The sequence below is a fragment of the Bactrocera oleae genome, chromosome 4, assembly GCF_042242935.1.
Source record: "Bactrocera oleae isolate idBacOlea1 chromosome 4, idBacOlea1, whole genome shotgun sequence".
Taxonomy (NCBI): Eukaryota; Metazoa; Arthropoda; class Insecta; order Diptera; family Tephritidae; genus Bactrocera; species Bactrocera oleae.
The window spans coordinates 33637806-33658702 of NC_091538.1; the positions used below are offsets into that span (position 1 = coordinate 33637806).

The 20897-nt window shown below is 33.4% G+C and overlaps 2 protein-coding genes across 9 annotated transcripts in view; one reads left to right on the forward strand and one right to left on the reverse strand.

Moving 5' to 3' along the window:
- The window catches only part of Obsc (Obscurin), a 358871-nt gene that overhangs the window by 58562 nt on the left and 279412 nt on the right, over positions 1-20897 (reverse strand). For all 8 annotated transcript variants that reach the window (XM_070108137.1, XM_070108138.1, XM_070108141.1 and 5 more), the window contains 2 exons: positions 7420-7721; positions 7151-7335 (listed from right to left, as the gene is read on the reverse strand). In XM_070108137.1, coding sequence (XP_069964238.1) covers positions 7151-7335; positions 7420-7721 — 487 coding nt within the window. The remainder of the gene's footprint in view (positions 1-7150; positions 7336-7419; positions 7722-20897) is intronic.
- LOC138857109 (uncharacterized) lies at positions 3995-6532 on the forward strand. Its single transcript, XM_070108656.1, has 2 exons — positions 3995-4368; positions 4457-6532. Exons 1-2 carry the CDS (start codon positions 4315-4317, stop codon positions 5384-5386), a joined length of 984 nt encoding a protein of 327 aa, XP_069964757.1. The 5' UTR covers positions 3995-4314; the 3' UTR covers positions 5387-6532.

The following is a 20897-nucleotide window of genomic DNA, read 5'->3' on the forward strand; positions in this document are numbered from 1 at the left end:
TACTATAATGACTGGACTAATACAGTATTCCCCGGATGTAAGCACTATCAAAAATGCATGTAATTTAGTGCTTATAAGCGGGGAATGCTTATAAGAAAAATCCCGTTTAGAAACACTGAGAATGCTTATATATAAATACCCGGCATCATCGGTGCATATAACCAAAAGCTTTACTCTATGCCAGAACAAACAATTTAAATGAATAAAAATTAATAATTTATTTTAAAAGCTCCAATCGAATTTGTAAGCAATAAAACAAACTAAAAATTCATAACAATCAGTTACAGTCTCTGTAGCATTCAAGAAAATAACTAAAGGAGAACGAAAGCTGCCCATTTTGTATAAAAAGTAACGTATTTTTCAAGAATTTACTTGTTTTTTGTTTTTTAAATCTGTTATTTTAGATTGCATATTCATCGTGTTCAATTTAAAATAACAGTGCTTAATATCTTCAATTTCGTGAACAAATTTGTTTAGAGGCTCAAATGTATTACGAAGAATAGGTATAGAATCAAAAACTTCTTTTTTAGAGGGCATAACTTCCACAGTTTGAACTCCCACCAAGTATTTCTGCAACTATGTTTCCAGCATTAGGTTCCCCATAGTAAGACAAGACGTCGTCAAAATGGGTATAGCTGTAAAAGTTTCGTGAAGAAACTCATCGCTGTTGATACAATTCATTTTATTATTCACCTTAATGGCCAATTGCATTGATTTTTCACGGACTATATTTCCAGATATTACAGCGCCTGATGGCCGCATTTGGTTAAACCAAATGCTTATAGCACGATCAATTTCCATTGAATTGCTGCACCGGTTGCGTTTTCTATTCAAATTTACTGAAATGGCCTTAGTTGACTTACTTTACCTTTCGCGAATTATTCTTTTTATAGTGTCGCGCGAACACTTGTACTTAAGGCAAATTTTGTTTTTGTCCGTGGCTCATTTTGCCCTTTAATAATATTTATAAATAAAGATGTGCCATCTGAAATAATTTTATATAATTACATTTAGAAAGAGTGGTGCCAGTGTGCAATAATTTTTTTATACCAGTAAACATTTAAATGTTGTTTTCATTCAAAATTTTTGTGCTTGTGCTTAAATGAGAATTTTTAGCAAGGAAACTTAAAAATTTGATCAAAATTTTTGGTGCTATTAACCGGGGAATACTTATATCGAAAAAACTTATACAGGCTTTGAATGACGAATAAACGGGACCAAAAATTTTAGAGTTTATAAGCGAGTAGTGCTTATAACCGGGGAGTACTGTAGTGTTGGGCCTAGTACAATCCCCCGATTTACACCAGCCCTTATCAATCGTTTATCTGATATGAAATTAGCTACTTTAGCAGTAAATTTCCTATTTTTTAAATAAGACTCCAATGTTTTATACAATTCGAAAGGCAATAACGTTTTAATTTTATATAACAGGCCTTTATGCCACACCTTATCGAATGTCTGAGTTGAATCAAGAAATATTGCTGAGCAATACACTATGTATTCGAATGCGTTTTTAATTTCGTTACTAAATTTATTCAGTTGCTCTACAGTGCCATGTTTTGCACAAAACCCGAAATGGTGCGTTGAAATTGTAATATTTTCATGAACGAAGGGAGACATCAGTGATAGTCACAAGTTTTCAAATATTTGGGAAAGGCAGGGTAGGAGGCTTATTGGCCTGTAAGAAGACGCCTGTGTTCAGTCTTTACCGGGTTTATCTATAATGATTATCTGAGGCTTTTTCCATGAATTTGGATAGTATCCGAAACTACAATAAAAATTGGAGTATTTGGTAGCTCCTTTAGGATCTTTGGAGTAATTTTTTCGTGTCCTAATAACTTTTTTGGATTTATCTCTTTTTTTATATTTTTAAATTCAAAAGTTAAAGTCTTACCAGTCAAGAGCGACTTGCTAGCAGTGTTGGGCAAAGTTATCAGATTAAAGTTGTTTTTTTAACAATTAGCCTGAAATACCTTCTCTTAGTGGTTTGCAAAGCAAGTTGCCTTTTCCTCATTACTTCGACCCCAATTACCACCCACGTCTCTTATGAGCATATTGAAATCTACCGGTGACTTAATGTGTTGTTGAGTTTTGCAAAGGGAGTTTTGATTGTTGGTTGAATTTGGGTTCAATTTCTTTTTATAATTTTCAGTGCTATATTCTTCCTCGCTGGACATCGATTTGCCATTTAAGTCGAGCTCGCCTGTTTTTAGCTACTAGGTTTTATATTTCATCATTTGTGATTTTTCTTAGAACAGGTGGTTTATTGCTTTCTTTAGGTGTTGCTAAAATAGCTGATTTAGTTATAATATCATTCAATTCACTTATGCTTTGCTCAATGTGCTTTTCTGAGTTTATTGGGTTGGGTTTTCTAAAGGGAGTTTTAATTGTTGAATTTGGGTTAAATATCTTTTTATAATTTACCGTTCTATATTCTGTAACAGCAGTTATAAGCGATCTATCTACATATATTTGTGATTACACCAAAATCATTTTAATCTAGTATTTTGTTTCGATTACTGGGCTAGTATGTCGGTTTACTAGAAGAAATTTTGTCAAGGTTATTACGCCTATTCATAATAGTGTAATACAGCTGTCTTCCTTTCGGATTTATTAGACGTGAGCCGCAATACATATGCTTAGCATTGTAATCACCACCTGCTAGAAATCTATGTCCTAGACTACCAAAAAAGTTTTTGAATTAATTATCTTTTAAATATATTATTGTAGCTTTTAACTGGGTTGTAGCATGAAATTCTAAAACATTGTGGTGTCATCGTTTGTGACCAACACTGCTATTCTACCATGCGCCTTTCCATCTGGATGTTTTGTAACTAGAGTTAAAATCAGGTATAAAAAAATTACTCTTATTTGTTAGATTGTTTCCAATAATAGCATTACATCTAAATTTTTTTTTTATTTAGAAATCTAATGCTCTCCAATGTGTGTTGGTTGACACCGTTAGGATTCCATATACAAATATCTCTTACGACGGTGTGAAAATAAGAGAAATGGGATGATAACCCCACTCCCCACATAACGGTTTTGATGAAAACTACTAACTGATAACTCACTAACTAAACGTGTCAGAAACGTTAAATTTTACACATAAAATGATATAATTGAGCTTTATAGGAGCCAATATAAAAGTTGGTCAATAGGCGTGGCACCACCTTTTTTTTATGTGAAACTTATATCTTAGAAACTAATAGACCAATTTCATATTTCGTGTATAACATTACGCTAACATGCCTAGGATATAAAACGAAAATGGGCGAAATCGGTATGCAATATACAAATTAAGCACCAAGGAATATATCGGTACAAAACTTTGAACAAATAGCGCCTTTGAGGTACGCTATCTCAAACCTAAAAAATTGTCAAAATCGGATAATAACTTTTCAAGCCCCAAGATACCGCAGATGTGTGCGCAAAAATGGGTGGAAATACATACCTAGTAGAAAGATTTTCGAACTTATACATACATCGACCAATATGTGAGTTAACTTAAAATAATTTATTGAGCATGTTTTTCTAATTACAGTGTATCTTTGCACCTAAAATGGATAAAATCGGGTAAAAACTTGCCTTAGCCGCTGTAGAACTAGTATCACGATTTTCACACATCTTTATATATACCAAATATAATATATCGGTAAGGATGTTACATATTTTAGCAGAAGCGAGTTGGTGTAGATCTTGGTCTAAACCTCATATTCCACATTAACTCAATATATAAAATTTATCCGCTTCGGTTGGGTGTGATATAAACCGTCTCATTTAAAGACGATTTTAATATTATTTTCGCTGTTAAAATAAAGTAATAAAACTCAGTGAGTCTATAACCTATAATATAACCAGCGTTGCCAACCTGTGGGTAATTCCCCAAACTGCGGGGAATTTCAAGTTGGTTTGGGGTTTATTGGGGATTGGCATTATGTGGGGAAAATGCGGGGATTTTGACATCATTTTCACATCGGAAAATATTTCATCGTTTATTATCGATAACAACATTTTTTTAAATCATTAAGTATAATCGTGACGAAAAATCAAAATACCGGTAATTGCACATCTCTAATAGAGAGAGATTCTCTATGTATGGCACATCCCTAGTTTGTCAGTTGTCTGTCTTGTCTTGTCTATGACCAGGGGATTCCCTTTTTCTACTTTATTAAATGTTTTGTTTTGTAACTGATAAATGGATGATTGAACATGTGGCTTCGTTCGTTTTTGTTCGTAGTTAATTAGTAGATCCAAGTTCAAAAAGTTGTGTTTTGTTTCTGTCGCAAAGTAACGATATGATTTTGTGCAAATATGGAAAAATGGTTATTAAAAGGTGCAAACAAAAATAAAGAAGATAATCCTAAGGTAAGATAATTAAACCTAATACAATATATGTTTTTGTTGCGCCCAAACTTTGTTATTTATCCGGTTAATTTACCAAGTTTTTTTTTAGCTTAAACGTAAAAGAGAATCTGGGCTAGAGTTATCGGAGGCGTCAACTTCTAGTACAGAAGGAAATGCCGCTCCAATTTCAAGTTTGACTTCAGTAAATTTGACGACAAGTGAGTCAAATAGTACACAGATCCTAAAAATGAAACGCTTGAATAAATTTAATGATTTGTGGCTTAACGAACCAAACTTCTCAAGCTGGTTATGCAAAAATTCGAATATGAGAGATGGAAATGATTTAGCAAATTGTAAACTCTGTTCGGTGTCGAACCTAGCGCATAAAAGTGACCTGATTCGACATATAAATTCAGAACGCCATAAGAAAAAAGTATCAGAAGTAAAGAACATTCCCAAACTTTCAACGTACTTGCCAGTGACGGATTTAGACATAAATTTTCGAAAAGCTGAATTAAAACTAGACGGAGCGTTGGCTGAAAATAACATACCAATATCATTCATGGATACCTTGGGACCGCTCTGTAAAGATATTTTTTCAGATTCAGCTATAGCTAAGAACACAAATTTACACAGAACCAAAGCAACAGCTATACTTAAGAATGTTTTAGAAGATATAAATCAAAAATTACGTACAGAAAAAAATTTCTTCTCATTAATTATAGATGAAACGACGGATCAGAGCTCTTTAAAACAATGCTGTTTTACTGCTGTAATCTATGATGAAAACACCAATCGGGTAGAACATTTGTTTTGGGATATGGTGGAAGTGTCATCAGGAACTGCTGCGGGACTGTATGACTGTTTAAAACAAATGCTTCTAAATAGAAACATACCCATAGAAAACATGGTTGGATTTAGTTCAGACACCACAAACGTAATGGTTGGGGAACATAAGTCCGATTTACCTCACATTGCTCTGGTGAAATGCTCCTGTCACATGATACACTTATCATCATCGAAAACTTGCCTCAAATAACCCCGAAATGTTGAAGATTTTTTGCGTTCTGTTGGAGCGCACTTCAGTAGAAGTTCAAAAAGGCAAATAAAATTGAAAGAGTTTCAGGAATTCTTTCAAGTGGAAATACACAAAATTTTCGCGCCAGTTCAGACTCGTTGGCTGTCCCTGAAAGCGTGTGTAGACCGTGTGTTAGAGCAATATATTCCATTAAAAGCCTACTTGACAGAAACATTGTTCACTGATCCATCGAAGACTACCGAAGAAATGCTCATTACAATGAACAACCAATTCACTGTCGTATATTTAGAATTCATATCTTATGTACTTTCACTGGCAACAAGCTTCAACACCTTGTTTCAATCAGAAACAGTCCTTCTTTACAAATTGAAACCAGAAGTAGAAAATCTTTTGAAAACACTCTCTGCTAATTTCATAAGAATGAGCTACATCAAGTCCTGTGCTAATATTTTAAATGCTGACTTCAGAAATCCAACACACTTGCTAGGTTTAGACGAAATATATATTGGATTACAGGCTGGAGAAAGTATGCAAGATTTGAAAAAAGATGAAAATGTACCTCGTGCAGCTATCACAGATTTCTTTAAGACATGCCAAGAATTTTATATGGAATTTATGTCGGACATAATTAAGCGATTTGATTTCGGAGATCCTTTATTTTCTATTATATCTGTTTTAAATCCATTAGAAGCTCAACAGTTTAAAATTAAATCACTGGTGCCTGTACTGGAGCGATTTCCAGTGCTTTATAAATTTGTGATAGCACAAAAATTGGACGATGAGTGGCGAGATCACGCTATGCTGGATTTTCATCAACATGGGCTTGAAGTTCATGGAGATAACATTGATACTGAATGTTACTGGGGTAAAGTGTTTTGCATGAAAAACGCTGCGGGAGAATACCTGTTTTCAAACATGAAAATTGTTATTTCATTATTGCTGATATTGCCTTTTTCAAATGCATCAGTCGAGCGCAAATTTAGTGTCCTTAAAAATTTAAAAACTGAAAACCGCAATAGATTGAATACAGATACTGTAGTATCATTAATGGCTACAAGGGAAGGGATTAAAAAACTGGGCGGCAGTGTCAAGTTTAACCCTTCCAACAAAATGCTTTCGACTAATATATGGAAAAAAATATAAGAGATAAACAATAAATATTATTTAAATTATTGATAACTTGAGATATTGTGATGAAACTTGGTACACATATTCCTTGGCACCCAAGGAAGGTTGGTATTGCAGATGGGATCCGAGCACTGCCAACCACACAAAACGCCATTAAACAAAGACTTTTAAAATGCTATAACTAAGCACTAAATTAAGATACGAAACGGCTTACATTTTTTTAAGGTGGGCGTGGCCCCTAATGGTTTAATGTTTACTTACGACTTAAGCTATATCAACCAAACTCGCTGAGAAGAAGTCATTTTAGGAGCTCTTCAAACTGGAAATCGGTAAAATTATATAATAACCACGCTCATCCCTATATTACGGTTATGTTGTAAACCACTAAAAGTGCGATAACTCACTGAATAAATAATATGAATGCGCCAGAAATATTAAATTTCACAACCAAGCTGGTAAGGAAATTCTTCATAGGTGAAGTTGTAAAAATTAGACAATGTGTATAATGTGATGTGTAACGGTAAAATTTTAATTCATAGTTAATATTGAATGGACCCGTGTGTTACCCCGAAGGTCTTGTGCGGTTATTAGTTGTAATGATTCATAAAAAACATTCATACTAATTTGTTATATTACCAGATATGTCACAGGATAATGGGGCATTGTAACCACGGACGGTTTCCAAGCCAACTTCAAATTGTTGTCAGCCATTCGTGATATTGTAGGTTTTTCCGTGATCGGTGTAGGCACGCCTGTCCTTTTATATTTATTTATATCATTATATTGCTCTGAAAGAGGTTTTCTGCGGTTGTCGTCAATATCTGAAAACGTAGAATGTGATAATGGATATAATTCAAATAATGCGTTATAATTATGAATGCCAGTTTACATAGACAGAGTCTTACTATCATAAATGAGATGTGCATGACAGGTTTCATCTCCATATGGATTAAATATATGACAGGTATAACGACCAACATCAGTGTCATCTGCATCCTTGATGGTAAGTCGTAGTAATCCATTCGGCTCGTGATCCATAGATATTTTTTCGCATGGGAAAAGTTTTTGATCATTTTTGAACCATTCTACTTCTGGTTCCGGGCTGCCAGCTACACATGCTGTAAACTTAGCTGTCATTCCAGGATAAATTTCGCAATCACCAAGTCTCTTCAGGAATGTTGGTGGTTCTGAACGAATATGTTTTTTTCTAAAAAAAAAATAAATATGTACTCATGTAATTTACATAAATAAGGGAACTCCCTGATCCCAAAAGAACTCCACTGATACCAAAAGAAATGAAATAAATTATTTCCACTATCGCTTTAATAGGCTGGTCATGGATATAAAACATAAATCATATATCTCATAATAAACTCTTTAAACAATGACAACAGAAATATGCTTAATACCAATCGAATACGTGTAATACAGTATTTTTTTTTTTATATTATCTACATCGGCATCTTCGGTACTAGGCAAATAAGGCTCACGTGAGATACGTACCCTCACCCAATTTGAATATTCCATTTCTGGAATATACATACATACTATGTTATATCAGAGAACGTAAATACTATTTTTTATTTTGAATAACATTTTTTTATTGAATGATATTTTAATTCTATTTTCATATTATTTCCCTCATTATTAATATTTTCCTGTCAGAAGTCAATTTCTTTTGTTTTTATTATTAAAATTTTTGTTTATGCGCATACCAAAGAACATCTGTGCATATGTATGTATATAAATTTTGCTTATAGAGTGGTGTACGTACCCTGATAGGTGTGGTGACATTTTATTTTCGAACTTGCGCGTTTTCAATGTTCCCTCATCGTAATTAACATTTTAGTACAGCTAACATTTGCTCCTTCTCTATTCATTTACATTCTCTGGTTATATATATGTTCTTATTTTTATTTCTCCCGTTTTACGACTAGAACAAATGCTATTGCTAATTTATAAAATGAAGCTAGATCAATGTTCGACTTTACTATTGGTTGCGCAGTGGTGGCGAAACACTAGTTTTGCAAACAAAATTATATTAGACCAAAAAGCAGTGCAAAAGGTGTACAAACACGCATTGCAGTTTAAAAACCAACTGAAATAAAAATAAAATAATTTTCAAAAAAAAAAACTAAACAAAAGCCGTCATATATAACGAGCATATGGAAAATGTCATGAGAGCCCAAGAGCAATTAACCAGTTGCAGCAACAAATAAGCAGCTTAAAAAAACAAGCTCATGCCAAAACAAACAGCGCAACAAAATAATTTGCTTTCACCAAAAGACATATGATATCGATGAGAAAATACTGAATTTATAAATCTTATTATTTAGCTGGAAATCTCGTAATATTTTAAAAGCCAAAAATAAAAATTCCAAGGCGAACACATTTAGATTAACAGCGTTAAACACAATTTAGATTATTAGCCTGATGTGGTCATAGAACTATACATATCAAACATTTACAAATACACTGGTGGAAATTCCCATAGACTCACTATTACTTAAATAAAAACTGTGGAGTTACTTTCATAGTTCATTAAAAAAATGCGCATTTAGTTTTGTCGTTTAAGTATGGCGGTAAATAATGATGTTACATACATTTTTTCGTTTTGAGAGATCAGTAAAATAATTTAGTTGTATTTAAGTTTTCAAAGCGTTTAGATGTATCAGTTCGCATAAACTCACTTAGAATAATTTGATCCCTGTGTAGATCTTTTTGGAGAAAAGGGTAAATTAAATTTTGTATACTGAAAATACTGTAATGTTTATTCAACAATAGTCTTAGAACGGCGAAATGCCTCGAGGAAAATTATTTTTAACTGAGGAAAAGATACAAGTTACGGTTTGGCCTTTCTACAAAGCAAATTTCCAAAAAACTGGAGACTCAGACTTTGATATGTCATTTCTTGAAATTGCACGATCTTCAGGGCAAAAATACGAAATATGAAACACTAAAGACAAAGGCGGGGAATAAATAATGTCGACAGAAATTTTGCGCACATTATATTTACCAATAAAGAGTAGACATGTACGACAATTATTTTAATCATCTGACCATGTTGTTTATACAAAACTCCATTAACTGACGCTGATAAAGCCAAGGGTCTGAGCTTCGCCGAAAATCTTATTTAGCGATGAAAAACTATTTAATTTAGATGGATTCAAATACTATTTGCATGACAAACACGTTGATAAAGAGATTTAAGTGGCCAGAGCGACGATGTGGGCCGGTTTTTGCTCTCATGGTACCACTGAAATGGCATGGGTTTCAACAAAAATGAACTCGTCAATCATTGCGATTTGTTGGAAACTATGATGATAAATCTAAAAATTACTTGCTGTATTCTTAATGTTTTTACTTATTTTAATAGAAAGTTTTGATGAGTAATATTAATTTTGGTTTAACCGAAATTTTATTATAAATATTAAAAAAAAAGAGGTGAATGTATGGGAACTGCCAGCAGTGCGTAATTAGCAAATACATTTGAGTAAAAACACGTCAAGTGGACCCCCCATTTTCCACTTGATCATCGAATTTGAATGTGAGTATTTTTTCATAAAGTAGTCATCATGAACAAGTAATCTCCCGCTCAGTTTTTTTAAATTTTAATTTTATCAACAATTTTTTTTAATTGAAAATTTTTACTACTTTTAGTTAAAAAATTAATAATTAGAAAACGATTGGTGATTTTTTAATGAAATTTTCAGGAGTTATAGTTCAAAACTTGTACTTTGAGAAAATATGTATGAATTTAAATAATTTTTTTTTCAAATTGTTAATTAACTTCTAAGTTAAGAAATGAAAATTTTAATGACTTCTCCCTCAAAAAATTAATAAAAAATTTTTAAGTGTTTTGCAATAAACATTAAAGTAACGAAATCCGCAAAAAAATTTGACTGCCTTATGACTTATTTTAATATTCAAAATTTCAAATTGAAATTAGCTGGATTTAAAAATGAACTAAAAAAAGAGGGGACAATTATTTCAGAAAGATCAAATGATTTAATTAAAAGCTCTGTTTGCCAAGAGTCTGCATCATTGTGTTACTTTTCAAAGTGTACTAAGTGTCCAGGAAGTGATAGTATTATAAACAAATTGGAACTATTGCTTAATAACCATGAAATAAATGAAATTACATACAGCCAATGGAAAAATACTGATAGGTAAAGAAATTTTCACTCAAATCTTCTTCTTTTCTTTTAAAATTTTTGTAATTATTGTCATCAAATAATTTTTATATTTACGCCACTGAGTAAGTAATATTCTTTATATTTTGTTACGCAATCTACATATTAATAATGAAATTATTAGATTTTGTATGTTTAAATTGTTAATGCTTTTGATTACCCATTTTTTTATTATTATTTAATTCAGTTAATTTATTTTGAATTTTTTTGAACTGAAATCATTGAAGAAACGAAGGCAAAAGAAGATTTTCTTAATGATGTAAGACAAAAATGGTCTGAATTGTTGAGACATGATTTTCTTGCACAATCTCAAGCGTCATATTTTACTGCCAAGAAAGAATCTATTGAGGATGGAGGATTTATCGTTTGCCTTGATTTTTCTGAAAATTATACTTTTACTGTTCAAAATGCCATCCAATCTCATCATTGGAATACCAGTCAGGCTACAATTCACCCTTAAGTTGTGTACTATAGAGAAAATGAAGAAATGAAACATATAAACTACGTTGTAATTTCGGAAAAAGTTAGTCACGACGCGAGCTCAGTTCACCTTTTTATACTCTCGCAACCTGTTGCTACAGAGTATAATAGTTTTGTTCACCTAACGGTTGTTTGTATCACCTAAAACTAATCGAGTTAGATATGGGGTTATATATATATAAATGATCAGGATGAAGAGACGAGTTGAAATCCGGGTCACTGTCTGTCCGTCCGTCCGTCTGTCCGTCCGTCCGTCCGTCCGTGCAAGCTGTAACTTGAGTAAAAATTGAGATATATTTATGAAACTTGGTAGACATGTTTCTTGGTACCGTGAGACGGTTAGTATTGCAGATGTGCGTAATCGGACCACTGCCACGCCCACAAAACGCCATTAATAATTAAAAACAAATAAATTGTCATAACTAAGCTCCGCAATAAGATACAAGACTGTTATTTGGTACACAGGATCACATTAGGGAGGGGCATCTGCAGTTAAAATTTTTTTAAAGTGGGCGTAGTCCCGCCTCTAATAGGTTTAATGTGCATATCTCCTAAACCGCTAATGCTATAATAACAAAACTCACCGCAAGCAAATGTTTTTAGCACTTCTATTGACGGTGTGAAAATAGTTGAAATCGGGTGGCAACTCCGCCCACTCCCCATATAACGGCACTGTTAAAAACTACTAAAAGCGCGATAAATCAAGCAATAAACACGCCAGAGACATTAAATTTTATCCCTGGGATGGTACGAGATGACTTTATAGAAACCGTGTTAAAAATTAGACAGTGGGCGTGGCACAGCCCACTTTTAGGTGAAAACCCATATCTTAAGATCTGCTTTACCAATTTCAACAAAATTTGGTACATAACATACTTTTTATATTTCTATGTTATGGTGCGAAAATGGGCGAAATCGGATTACAACCACGCCTATTTTCCATATGACACCATTTTAAATTCCACTTTATTCTTTCACTTTCCACTATGCAAATCGAGCAACAACGATTATATCGGCGTAAAACTTTACGTGAATAATACGTTTAAAGTATGCCACCTTGTGACCAAAAATTCTCTAAATCGAACCAAAACTGTTCAAGCCCCTAGGTACTGAATATGTGGACCCCAGTACCTATAGTTAACTTTTTACCGTAAATATCAGCCATTGTGTAAGATATATAATTGAAATTCATATAATAGAATAAATAAATGAAACTATCGATAATAGTATGTCTTTGTTTCAAAAATGGGTTGAATCGGATCAATAGTTCTTGTAGCCCTTATATATCTAATATAAATATTTTTGAACTTCCGCGTGACTTTATAGCGCATATGTGAGTTATCTCAATGAAAATGAGAGAGCGTGTTTTACTCATAAAAAGATCAAATCGGGTGAAAATTTTCCTTAGCCCCCATGTAACTAATATCAGGATTTTCGAACATTCGTCTGACTTTACTCCATTTGATTGGTGATGGTATGTGAGGTACCTTAATGAAACAGTGGGAGCATTTTATTAGTCCGTGGCATGTTAGTAGTATGTGGCATGTTAGTAGTATGTGGTATTGGAAAAAATTAATAAAATCGGGTTAATACTGCCCTCAAATTCCATAAACTACTTATAATGCTTTTCGTGGTTATGTGGTTTGACGCTGAATTAGAATGAAATTAGTATATACTAAGTCTAAACCTCACACCTTCATATAATGAATTCCGATTCTGGTTGACGTTTGCCACCTAAGCTTATAATATAAAATTTAGCAACTTTGGTGGAGTTAATATCACATTCATACTTATGTATTTTTCACTTCAAGCAATAAAACTGAGACTAAGTTTACGGCCTTTAATATACAATAAGTCAAGAAGATACCAAATTTGATAGTAATTTAATCACGATATCATTTAATACTGGATGTTTAATTCAACATTTTTTAATATACGGTTTGGAGGAATTTTCTGGTCTTTGATTTTCCCAGCTCACATGTACTACTTATGGTACAATTTTTTTCGTCAATTTGATAATTTAATGAAATTAAATGGACAGTTTTTCTTAAAAATAATGTATATCGCTGCATATGAATGAAATTGGTCTAGACTTTGTTTAAACTTTATAACCCTAATATACCGATTTCTGCTCCTCTGGTACAACAGCAACCTCATATACCCCAAATATTAAATCTAACCCCTTTGGTTCAGTTTATATCACATATACCATGTTTGAGTTAAATAGCTTCTTTTTATAAAAGTTAACATTTCGGAGAAAAAAATAGTATTGACACAAAATAAATCTATGATCAATAACATAAGTTAATAAGATACCAAATAATAATCGAGTAATGAATGTTGAATTCTTTCGCAACATTTTTATACTTTCGAAACATGTTGCAACAGAGTATAGTTTTGTTCACCAAAGAGTTGTTTGCATCACCTAAAGTGATAGATATAGATTTCTATATACATATATTTCTTCTAATATTTGGTGATAATCAGTGGTTAGGTATATTTTCTCAGCCATCATGTTGAACTTATTATAAAATATACCAGTCAACAATGCTAAAAAAGTTTCTTAGAGTGCTGGACTTTGTATAGAGCAAAAAAATCTTTCTAGAAAAAATTGCATGAAATAAATATTAGTAATGTAGTATCAAAAGGGCTAAAAATCCTTTTTCTATGGTTATAGATAAACTGCGACCATCGGTTTACATGCTACTGTCTATTATTTCAGTTTTGCGACACATTTTAATATGAAGGTGAACTGTAAACTCAAGAAAATTACATTTATACCTAGCGCTGTTGGCAGCTTATGAAAGGTTTAGATATTAAGACAGAAAGAAGAAAATCTACATACCTGCTCTACATATGTGTATACCATACTTAATTATATGTAAGTTATTGTAATTTTGGCCTTCATGGGTAGACCCTTCAAAATAGGTACCATAGATCCCCCTGTTTTAGAAAGCGTTTAACAAAAGTAATTTACGGAGGGATTTTCCGAAAACTGAATTTCAATACAATGAAATAAACTACTAATTTCTAAAATATAAATATAACTAAATATTATGTATTATTATAATATGTTAGTGAATAGCTAAGTAATATATAGGTATACAAAAGTACGTAAGCTGTACCAACATGTTGCAAGAGTATATTAAATATCAGTACACTGTGTTTGTAGTTTCAGTTTCACTAGATGTCTTTACAAGCAAAGTGCTTTATTCAAACTAGTTTTAGTGTATTACACAGTACAGTGTATAGTGACGAGCAATAGCATAGCAAGGACTTACAAGGAATTACAGTGAAAGAGAGCAGCACCTAGGATCCAACTTTTAACACCCGAACGGACTGAATTATATAAGTATTATCTATAAGTATTTTATATATTAATCCATTTATTATTAATTAATTATGCCTAGATTAAGTAAAAAATCTATGTTACTAAGTCGTCTTCAGAATAGAAGACGTATGAGAGTTTTTCGTGCAAACTCTTTATATAGAGATAGTGAGCAGTCACAAAATACTGTAAGTCACGCTAATCGTAGATTAGATTCCGATGTACGTCTGTCCGAACAAATTATCAATACAAATCAACATAGAACCAGGCGGAAAAATCCGCAAATTCGCTCTGAAGAGCAAATAAGAGTTACTCGAGGTCATAGGTCTCGGCGAGAAGACCCCAAGGTTCGATCTGTTGAGCAAGTTGCAAATACTGTTCAACATAGAACAAGGCGGCAAGATCCCCAAATTCGCTCTGAAGAGCAAATAAGAAATACTCGAGGTCATAGATCTCGGCGTGAAGACCCCGAGGTTCGATCTGTTGAGCAAGTTGCAAATACTGTTCAACATAGAACAAGGCGGTAAGATACCCAAATTCGCTCTGAAGAGCAAATAAGAAATACTCGAGGTCATAGATCCCGTCGAGAAAATCCTGAGGTACGTTATGATGAACAAAGTAGGAACACTAGGGATCATAGAGAACTTCGCGCAAGAAATCCTGAGTATAGGAATTTAGAGCGCATTCGTGATCAAATGCAAAGAGAACATGCAAGAAGAAATCCTGAAATAAGGAGAGAGGAGCGTGATAGAGAAACACAATGTCGACAGCTTAGTAGGAGGGGTATGAGGGAAGAAATTTTGAATCAGAGACGTCTTAGACAAGGTCAAGTTCGCCTTCGTAGAGACAACCCACTCAATAGACAGATTGAAAACCAAAGGCAGTCCCAACGAATCCAATTAACGAAAAAAATAATGTTATAGAGACTGATAATAGTGGCAATTTAACAGATTTCAAAAACATTTATTTCCAAAATATAAATAAGGGCCCTACTGAAATATGTATTTGCTGCGGCGGCTTATGGTTTTACACCAAGTTTGCAAATTAAATTTCGAAACTATTGCGCAAGGTCACCCGAATGCTGCATCCGCCTTTTTTTTAATGCAAAAATTTCCTTCAGAAGATGGAAATTACAATTTTTGTGCTACTTGCAAAAATGCGATTGTTAAAAAGAACGTTCCAAAAATATGTTTAGCTAACGGTCTAGACTTTCCTGAAATACCGGATTGTTTGAAAGGTTTAACCACAATTGAAGAACGTCTCATAATGCCTAGATTGCCTTTTATGACAATCCGTCAGTTAGGATATCAAGGTCAGAGTTTGCTCAAAGATGATGTTGTTAATATACCAATTTCTGTTAACAATATTGTGACATCTCTACCAAGGTCCTTTGATGCGGCTCATGTTATACAAATTCACTTAAGAAGGCGTTTGGAATACAATCATGATTACATGATCGATACCACACGCCCCGCAAAGATTATGGAAGCTTTGCAGTTCTAAGTGAATACCCCTCTGTATCGTGAGCACAATATACATATTAATGAAAACTGGACTTCAGAATTTAATAACCAAGAAGAAGTTCCGTTTGTTGCATATGCAGAGGATTCCCGATTGGTTCAATCTTTTCATGCGGCACAAACTTCTCATGATAATCCCTCAGGTAATAATATTCCCACGGGTCTTTTACCTTCAGAGCTAAATCCAGGCTGTCAAGAAACTCTTTTGGACAATATTGCTGTAGAAAACTTAGACAATAACCGTTTAGTTATAGCGCCAAGTGAAGGACAAAGACCAATTGACATAATTCAAGATAATAATTCAGAAGAGTTGTCATTTGGAACAATATACGTTGGGCAGAAGCGTACATGCTCTGAAACGTATAGCAAGATAATATGTTCTGAAATTCGCCGTTTTGACAGAAGAGCGTGTACCATTGCAAAGTTGTTCTATGATTACAAAAAATTAGAACTGCTACAAATTAAGAATAGTACATCCATTTGCCCTAGAAAGTTTTCAGGTCGCAACCGAGTTACGGCCCAAAATCTATTAAACGAAAACTTTGTTCAAAACTTGATTCAACACGATGATGATTACAAGGTTTTGAAAGGCGTTAGATCCTCACCTGCACACTGGGAAGCTGAGAAGAAAAAGGCAACCGCTATGATTCGCCAATTTGGCCTTCCAACCTTCTTTATCACTTTATCGGCTGCAGAATCTCAGTGGGTTGAGCTTTTAGTCATCCTCTCTAAAACTGTTGATTCTAACGATATTTCGGAAGAGGAAGCCAACAGTTTAACAACCCAAGATAGATATCGCTTAATTCGGTCAGACGCGGTTACTTGTGCTAGATATTTTGACTACCGCTATCGACAAATTCTTAAGCTTTTTAAAGATAACGCCGGAATTTTTGGAGAACATTTTGTTACAAATTTCTACTGGAGAGTGGAGTTTCAACAGAGAGGTTCCCCGCATGTACATGGCATGTATTGGCTTAATAATTCTCCCAGGATCAACCTTCAAGATCCTCAGACATTCCCTGATGTTATTAGTTTTATTGACAATTATATTTCTACCGATGGTTCGATCAGCCACTTAGAAAATTATTTGGATTATCAAAAGCATAACCACAGTCGGTCTTGTACTAGGGAAATAAGAGGACAACAGTTTTGTCGTTTTAGTATACCATATCCACCAATGCCTTCAACGCAAATACTGTTACCTCTTACAGAAACAAGTCAAAATTCAGAAAGACACAAGGAAAACTTTTTCAAAATTCAAAACGTTTTAAATTCAAATATGACTACGAAGACATTTCTAATTTAAACGATTTTGAACACTTCCTGTCTGATAGAAGAATAAATATGTCTTTTGATGACTATTTATTAGCCCTTAGGTCAAGTTTAACAAAACCCAAAATTTTTCTAAAAAGAAAAATACAGGATTGTTTTATAAACGCTTATAATCCTCTGATTTTGGAACTCCATAGAGCAAATATGGTTATCCAATATATACTGGATGCATATGCTTGCTGTTCATATATAATTAATTATATTAACAACTCTAACAGGGGAATATCTAGGCTCTTAACTGAAGCTATATCAGAGGTAAATGCTGGAAATTATACTATTTAGCAAAAACTTAAACATATAGGTCACAAATTTATATCAGGAACAGAAATATCTGCACAAGAAGCAGTATATTGCTGCATTGGGCTCCATCTTTCGGAAGCAAGTAATGCAGAAATATTTATAAATAACTCTCGACCTGAGGAACGTGTTCGAATGGTAAAACCTAGAGCGGAACTTCAGAACCTTCCTTCAGGTTCGATTGAAATATTAGTAGCCGGTATTTTAGACCGATATGTTCAAAGATCCGATCAGCTAGAAACTCTTTGTTTAGCTGATTTTGCATCTAGGTATAAATATTTTAAATCTAGTAGAAGAGCACAAGATAGTGATCATGAAGAAGAAGTGAGGGAAGACGATAATTTACCAGAAAGCGGTTTTGTGAAAAAACGTACCAAACCTTATATTATTCGGTATAGAAGGTTTAACCCAGATTTGGCCAGAGGTGAGTATTTCCGCGAAATGTTAATGCTTTACTATCCTTGGCGGAATGAACAGCAAGATCTCATTGAAAATGATAATGAGCAGACTTGCATAACACATCGTATTATAATTGAGGAAAATCAAAGAAAATATGATGTTTTTGAGCAAAGAGAACTTGAAAATGTTCTAGAAAATCTTTATAATGAAATAGACTTAGAGGAAGGTGCTCAAAACGAACTACCTATAGTGGATAATTAGTTCAGAGTGTTAGCACTTCCAGAAATAAACCCAAATATAAATTTGCTGGACTTGCATGGCGAAGATTCAACAGATAATGGCACTGAATCTGATTGCAATATTTAACTACCCCCTTTAATTCCAGTTAAGGAATTATTTTCTTTAGTTCAAAGTCTAAATACTAAGCAAAAACCTATTTGACACATTTGATGCACCAGCTAAAAACAAATCGCCCATTTTATGAGTTCATTGACGGCGGTGCAGGTGTAGGAAAGAGTCGTTTGATAGCTGCAATACCTATATCAAGCTCTTAACCATCGTTACAATTCTACACCTGGATCCAATCCAAGTTCCTTAAAAGTTCTTCTTTGCGCACCTACGGGTAAAGCAGCATTCGGAATAGGTGGAATGACCCTTCATTCAATATTCTCTTTACCTGTTAATCAGTTGAAGAGTTGAGGCCACTTAGCCATGACACAGTAAATTCATTGTATTCCAGACTTATCGATTTAAAATTACTCATAATTGATGAAATATCGATGGTAGGGGCTCGTATGTTTAGCTCTGTTGATGCGAGATTAAAACAAATTTTCAAAAGAGACAGCCCCTTTGGTGGTATACCTATCATAGTGTTTGGTGATTTGAAGCAACCTGTTGGAGATAGGTGGATATTCTCTCCTAATCCCAATGATGCATACAGCACTTTAGTTGGTTCCCCTTTGTAGGAGTTATTTAAATACTTTGAATTAACAGAGATAATGAGACAACGGGAGGATCAGACCTTTGCAATTGCATTAAATCATATGGCATCTGGTACTACGACAAATGAGGACATATCACTCATTGAAACTCGAGTAGTTAATTTCGAAGAAGTTCCCGATGATGCCATACATTTATTTTGGTCCAATGAAGAGACAAATAATTTCAATGCCCTTAAGCTCAGTCGAATGCCAACAGAAGCTTTCCTTTCAACTGCAAAAGACTCAGTTAAAGGAATTGGTATAAATGAAAATGATAATATTTTGGAAAGAGGTAAACTTTTTAAAACTTCTCAAACGCAGGGACTGCCCTATGAATTGACACTAAAAACCTCCGCCAAATATATGATTACAGTGAACATAAACACGTGTGATGGCTTGGTTAATGGGGCAGCTGGACAACTTATGCAAATTGATTTCCATTGTTCTTTTCCAACAATTCTGTGGATTAAATTTTTGGAACCTTCTGTTGGTTTGATAGCACGATCAAAAAAGCCTCATCCTCTAGAAAGTTCTTGGACACCAATTGAAAAAGTTCTAAAATCTTTTCAATATAAAAGAAATAAACAAATTTCAATTGAAAGAAATCAGCTTCCAGTTGTTCCGGCTGAGGGAATAACTATTTATAAAAGTCAGGGTGCCACATATAATAAAGTTTTAGTTCATACTCGACCCAGAATGCCTAGAGCTTCAATATATGTCGCTTGTAGTCGAGCTACTTCTGCAGAAGGTCTATACATCATAGGAAATTTTATTCTTCCTAACAAATTTTCTGAATCGGATCCCGTATTTAGGGAACTGAGGGAATTGAACACAAATAAAGCTTTGACAACAAGTTTCAATTTTATGATTTCCCGAACATCAGGACATCAAATTTTATTCCATAATGTTCAGAGTCTTCACGCTCACATTAGTGATATAAAAAGCGACTGTTTGATGCTATCTTCAGATATTTTATGTTTTGTAGAAACTTGGAGTTATCCTTGCGAAAGTTTTGATATACCAGGATATACTTCAATTAACGAGCTGAGGAAAGATAGCACGGAAACAAGCAACAGAAATAAACGGGGCATTATAATATATGCAAAGCATAGTATTGCTTGCTCTATAGAATCAAAGGCTGTAAAGAAAATTTATTCAGGCCGCAAAGTTTTAGAAGCGGTTTTGTTTAAATGTTTCAATATTAATATTCTGGTTCTATATAGAAATTCAGCTTTCTCTGTCAGACAATTAATTGTAGAACTCCAGGAAGTCCTTACTTCTGAGTTAGGCAAATGTGCTAATTGTTGGAGATTTTAACATTTGTTTAATGTCTACAGGGACTGCAATAAGAAATCTGCTCCAAGAAAAAAACTTTAGTTCCCTGCTTGGAGCAGAATAATCAACTACACCTGCCGGTATACAAATTGATTGGGCATTTTCAAACATGGATCCTTCCCGTGTAAATGCAATTACTTTTGAGACAGTACACAGCTATCATGGCAGTATTTGTGTCTCTATTTCGAACTAAAGTTTTCAGACTTAGTGCAATAGTTCTTCATTTTTTTTTTCCAAATATAATCGAATTGGAATGGTATAGGAATTTTGACAGTAGTTTTTAAGACAATTTTAAGAAAAATATGTAAATAATCAAGTTAAGAAAATTAAAATTATATATATAATTTGTTATTATATATGACATTATTGTATAAATATATGATAGAAATTAAATAGTATAAGGAAAAAAGAAATATAATTTGGATATATGTATAAGAATCTCTACAAAAATTTATGTTTAAATTGTAAATATTATATACAAATTAATATAATAATATTATATCATTTTTAAAGTTGTTA

What these genes read in the sequence shown, in the direction of transcription:
- LOC138857109 (XM_070108656.1), top strand. Translation starts at nt 4,315, where the DNA reads ATGGAAAAATGGTTATTAAAAGGTGCAAACAAAAATAAAGAAGATAAT. An exon ending in ATAAAGAAGATAATCCTAAG is followed by an intron (nt 4,369 to 4,456) that starts GTAAGATAATTA and finishes GTTTTTTTTTAG; the next exon opens with CTTAAACGTAAAAGAGAATC.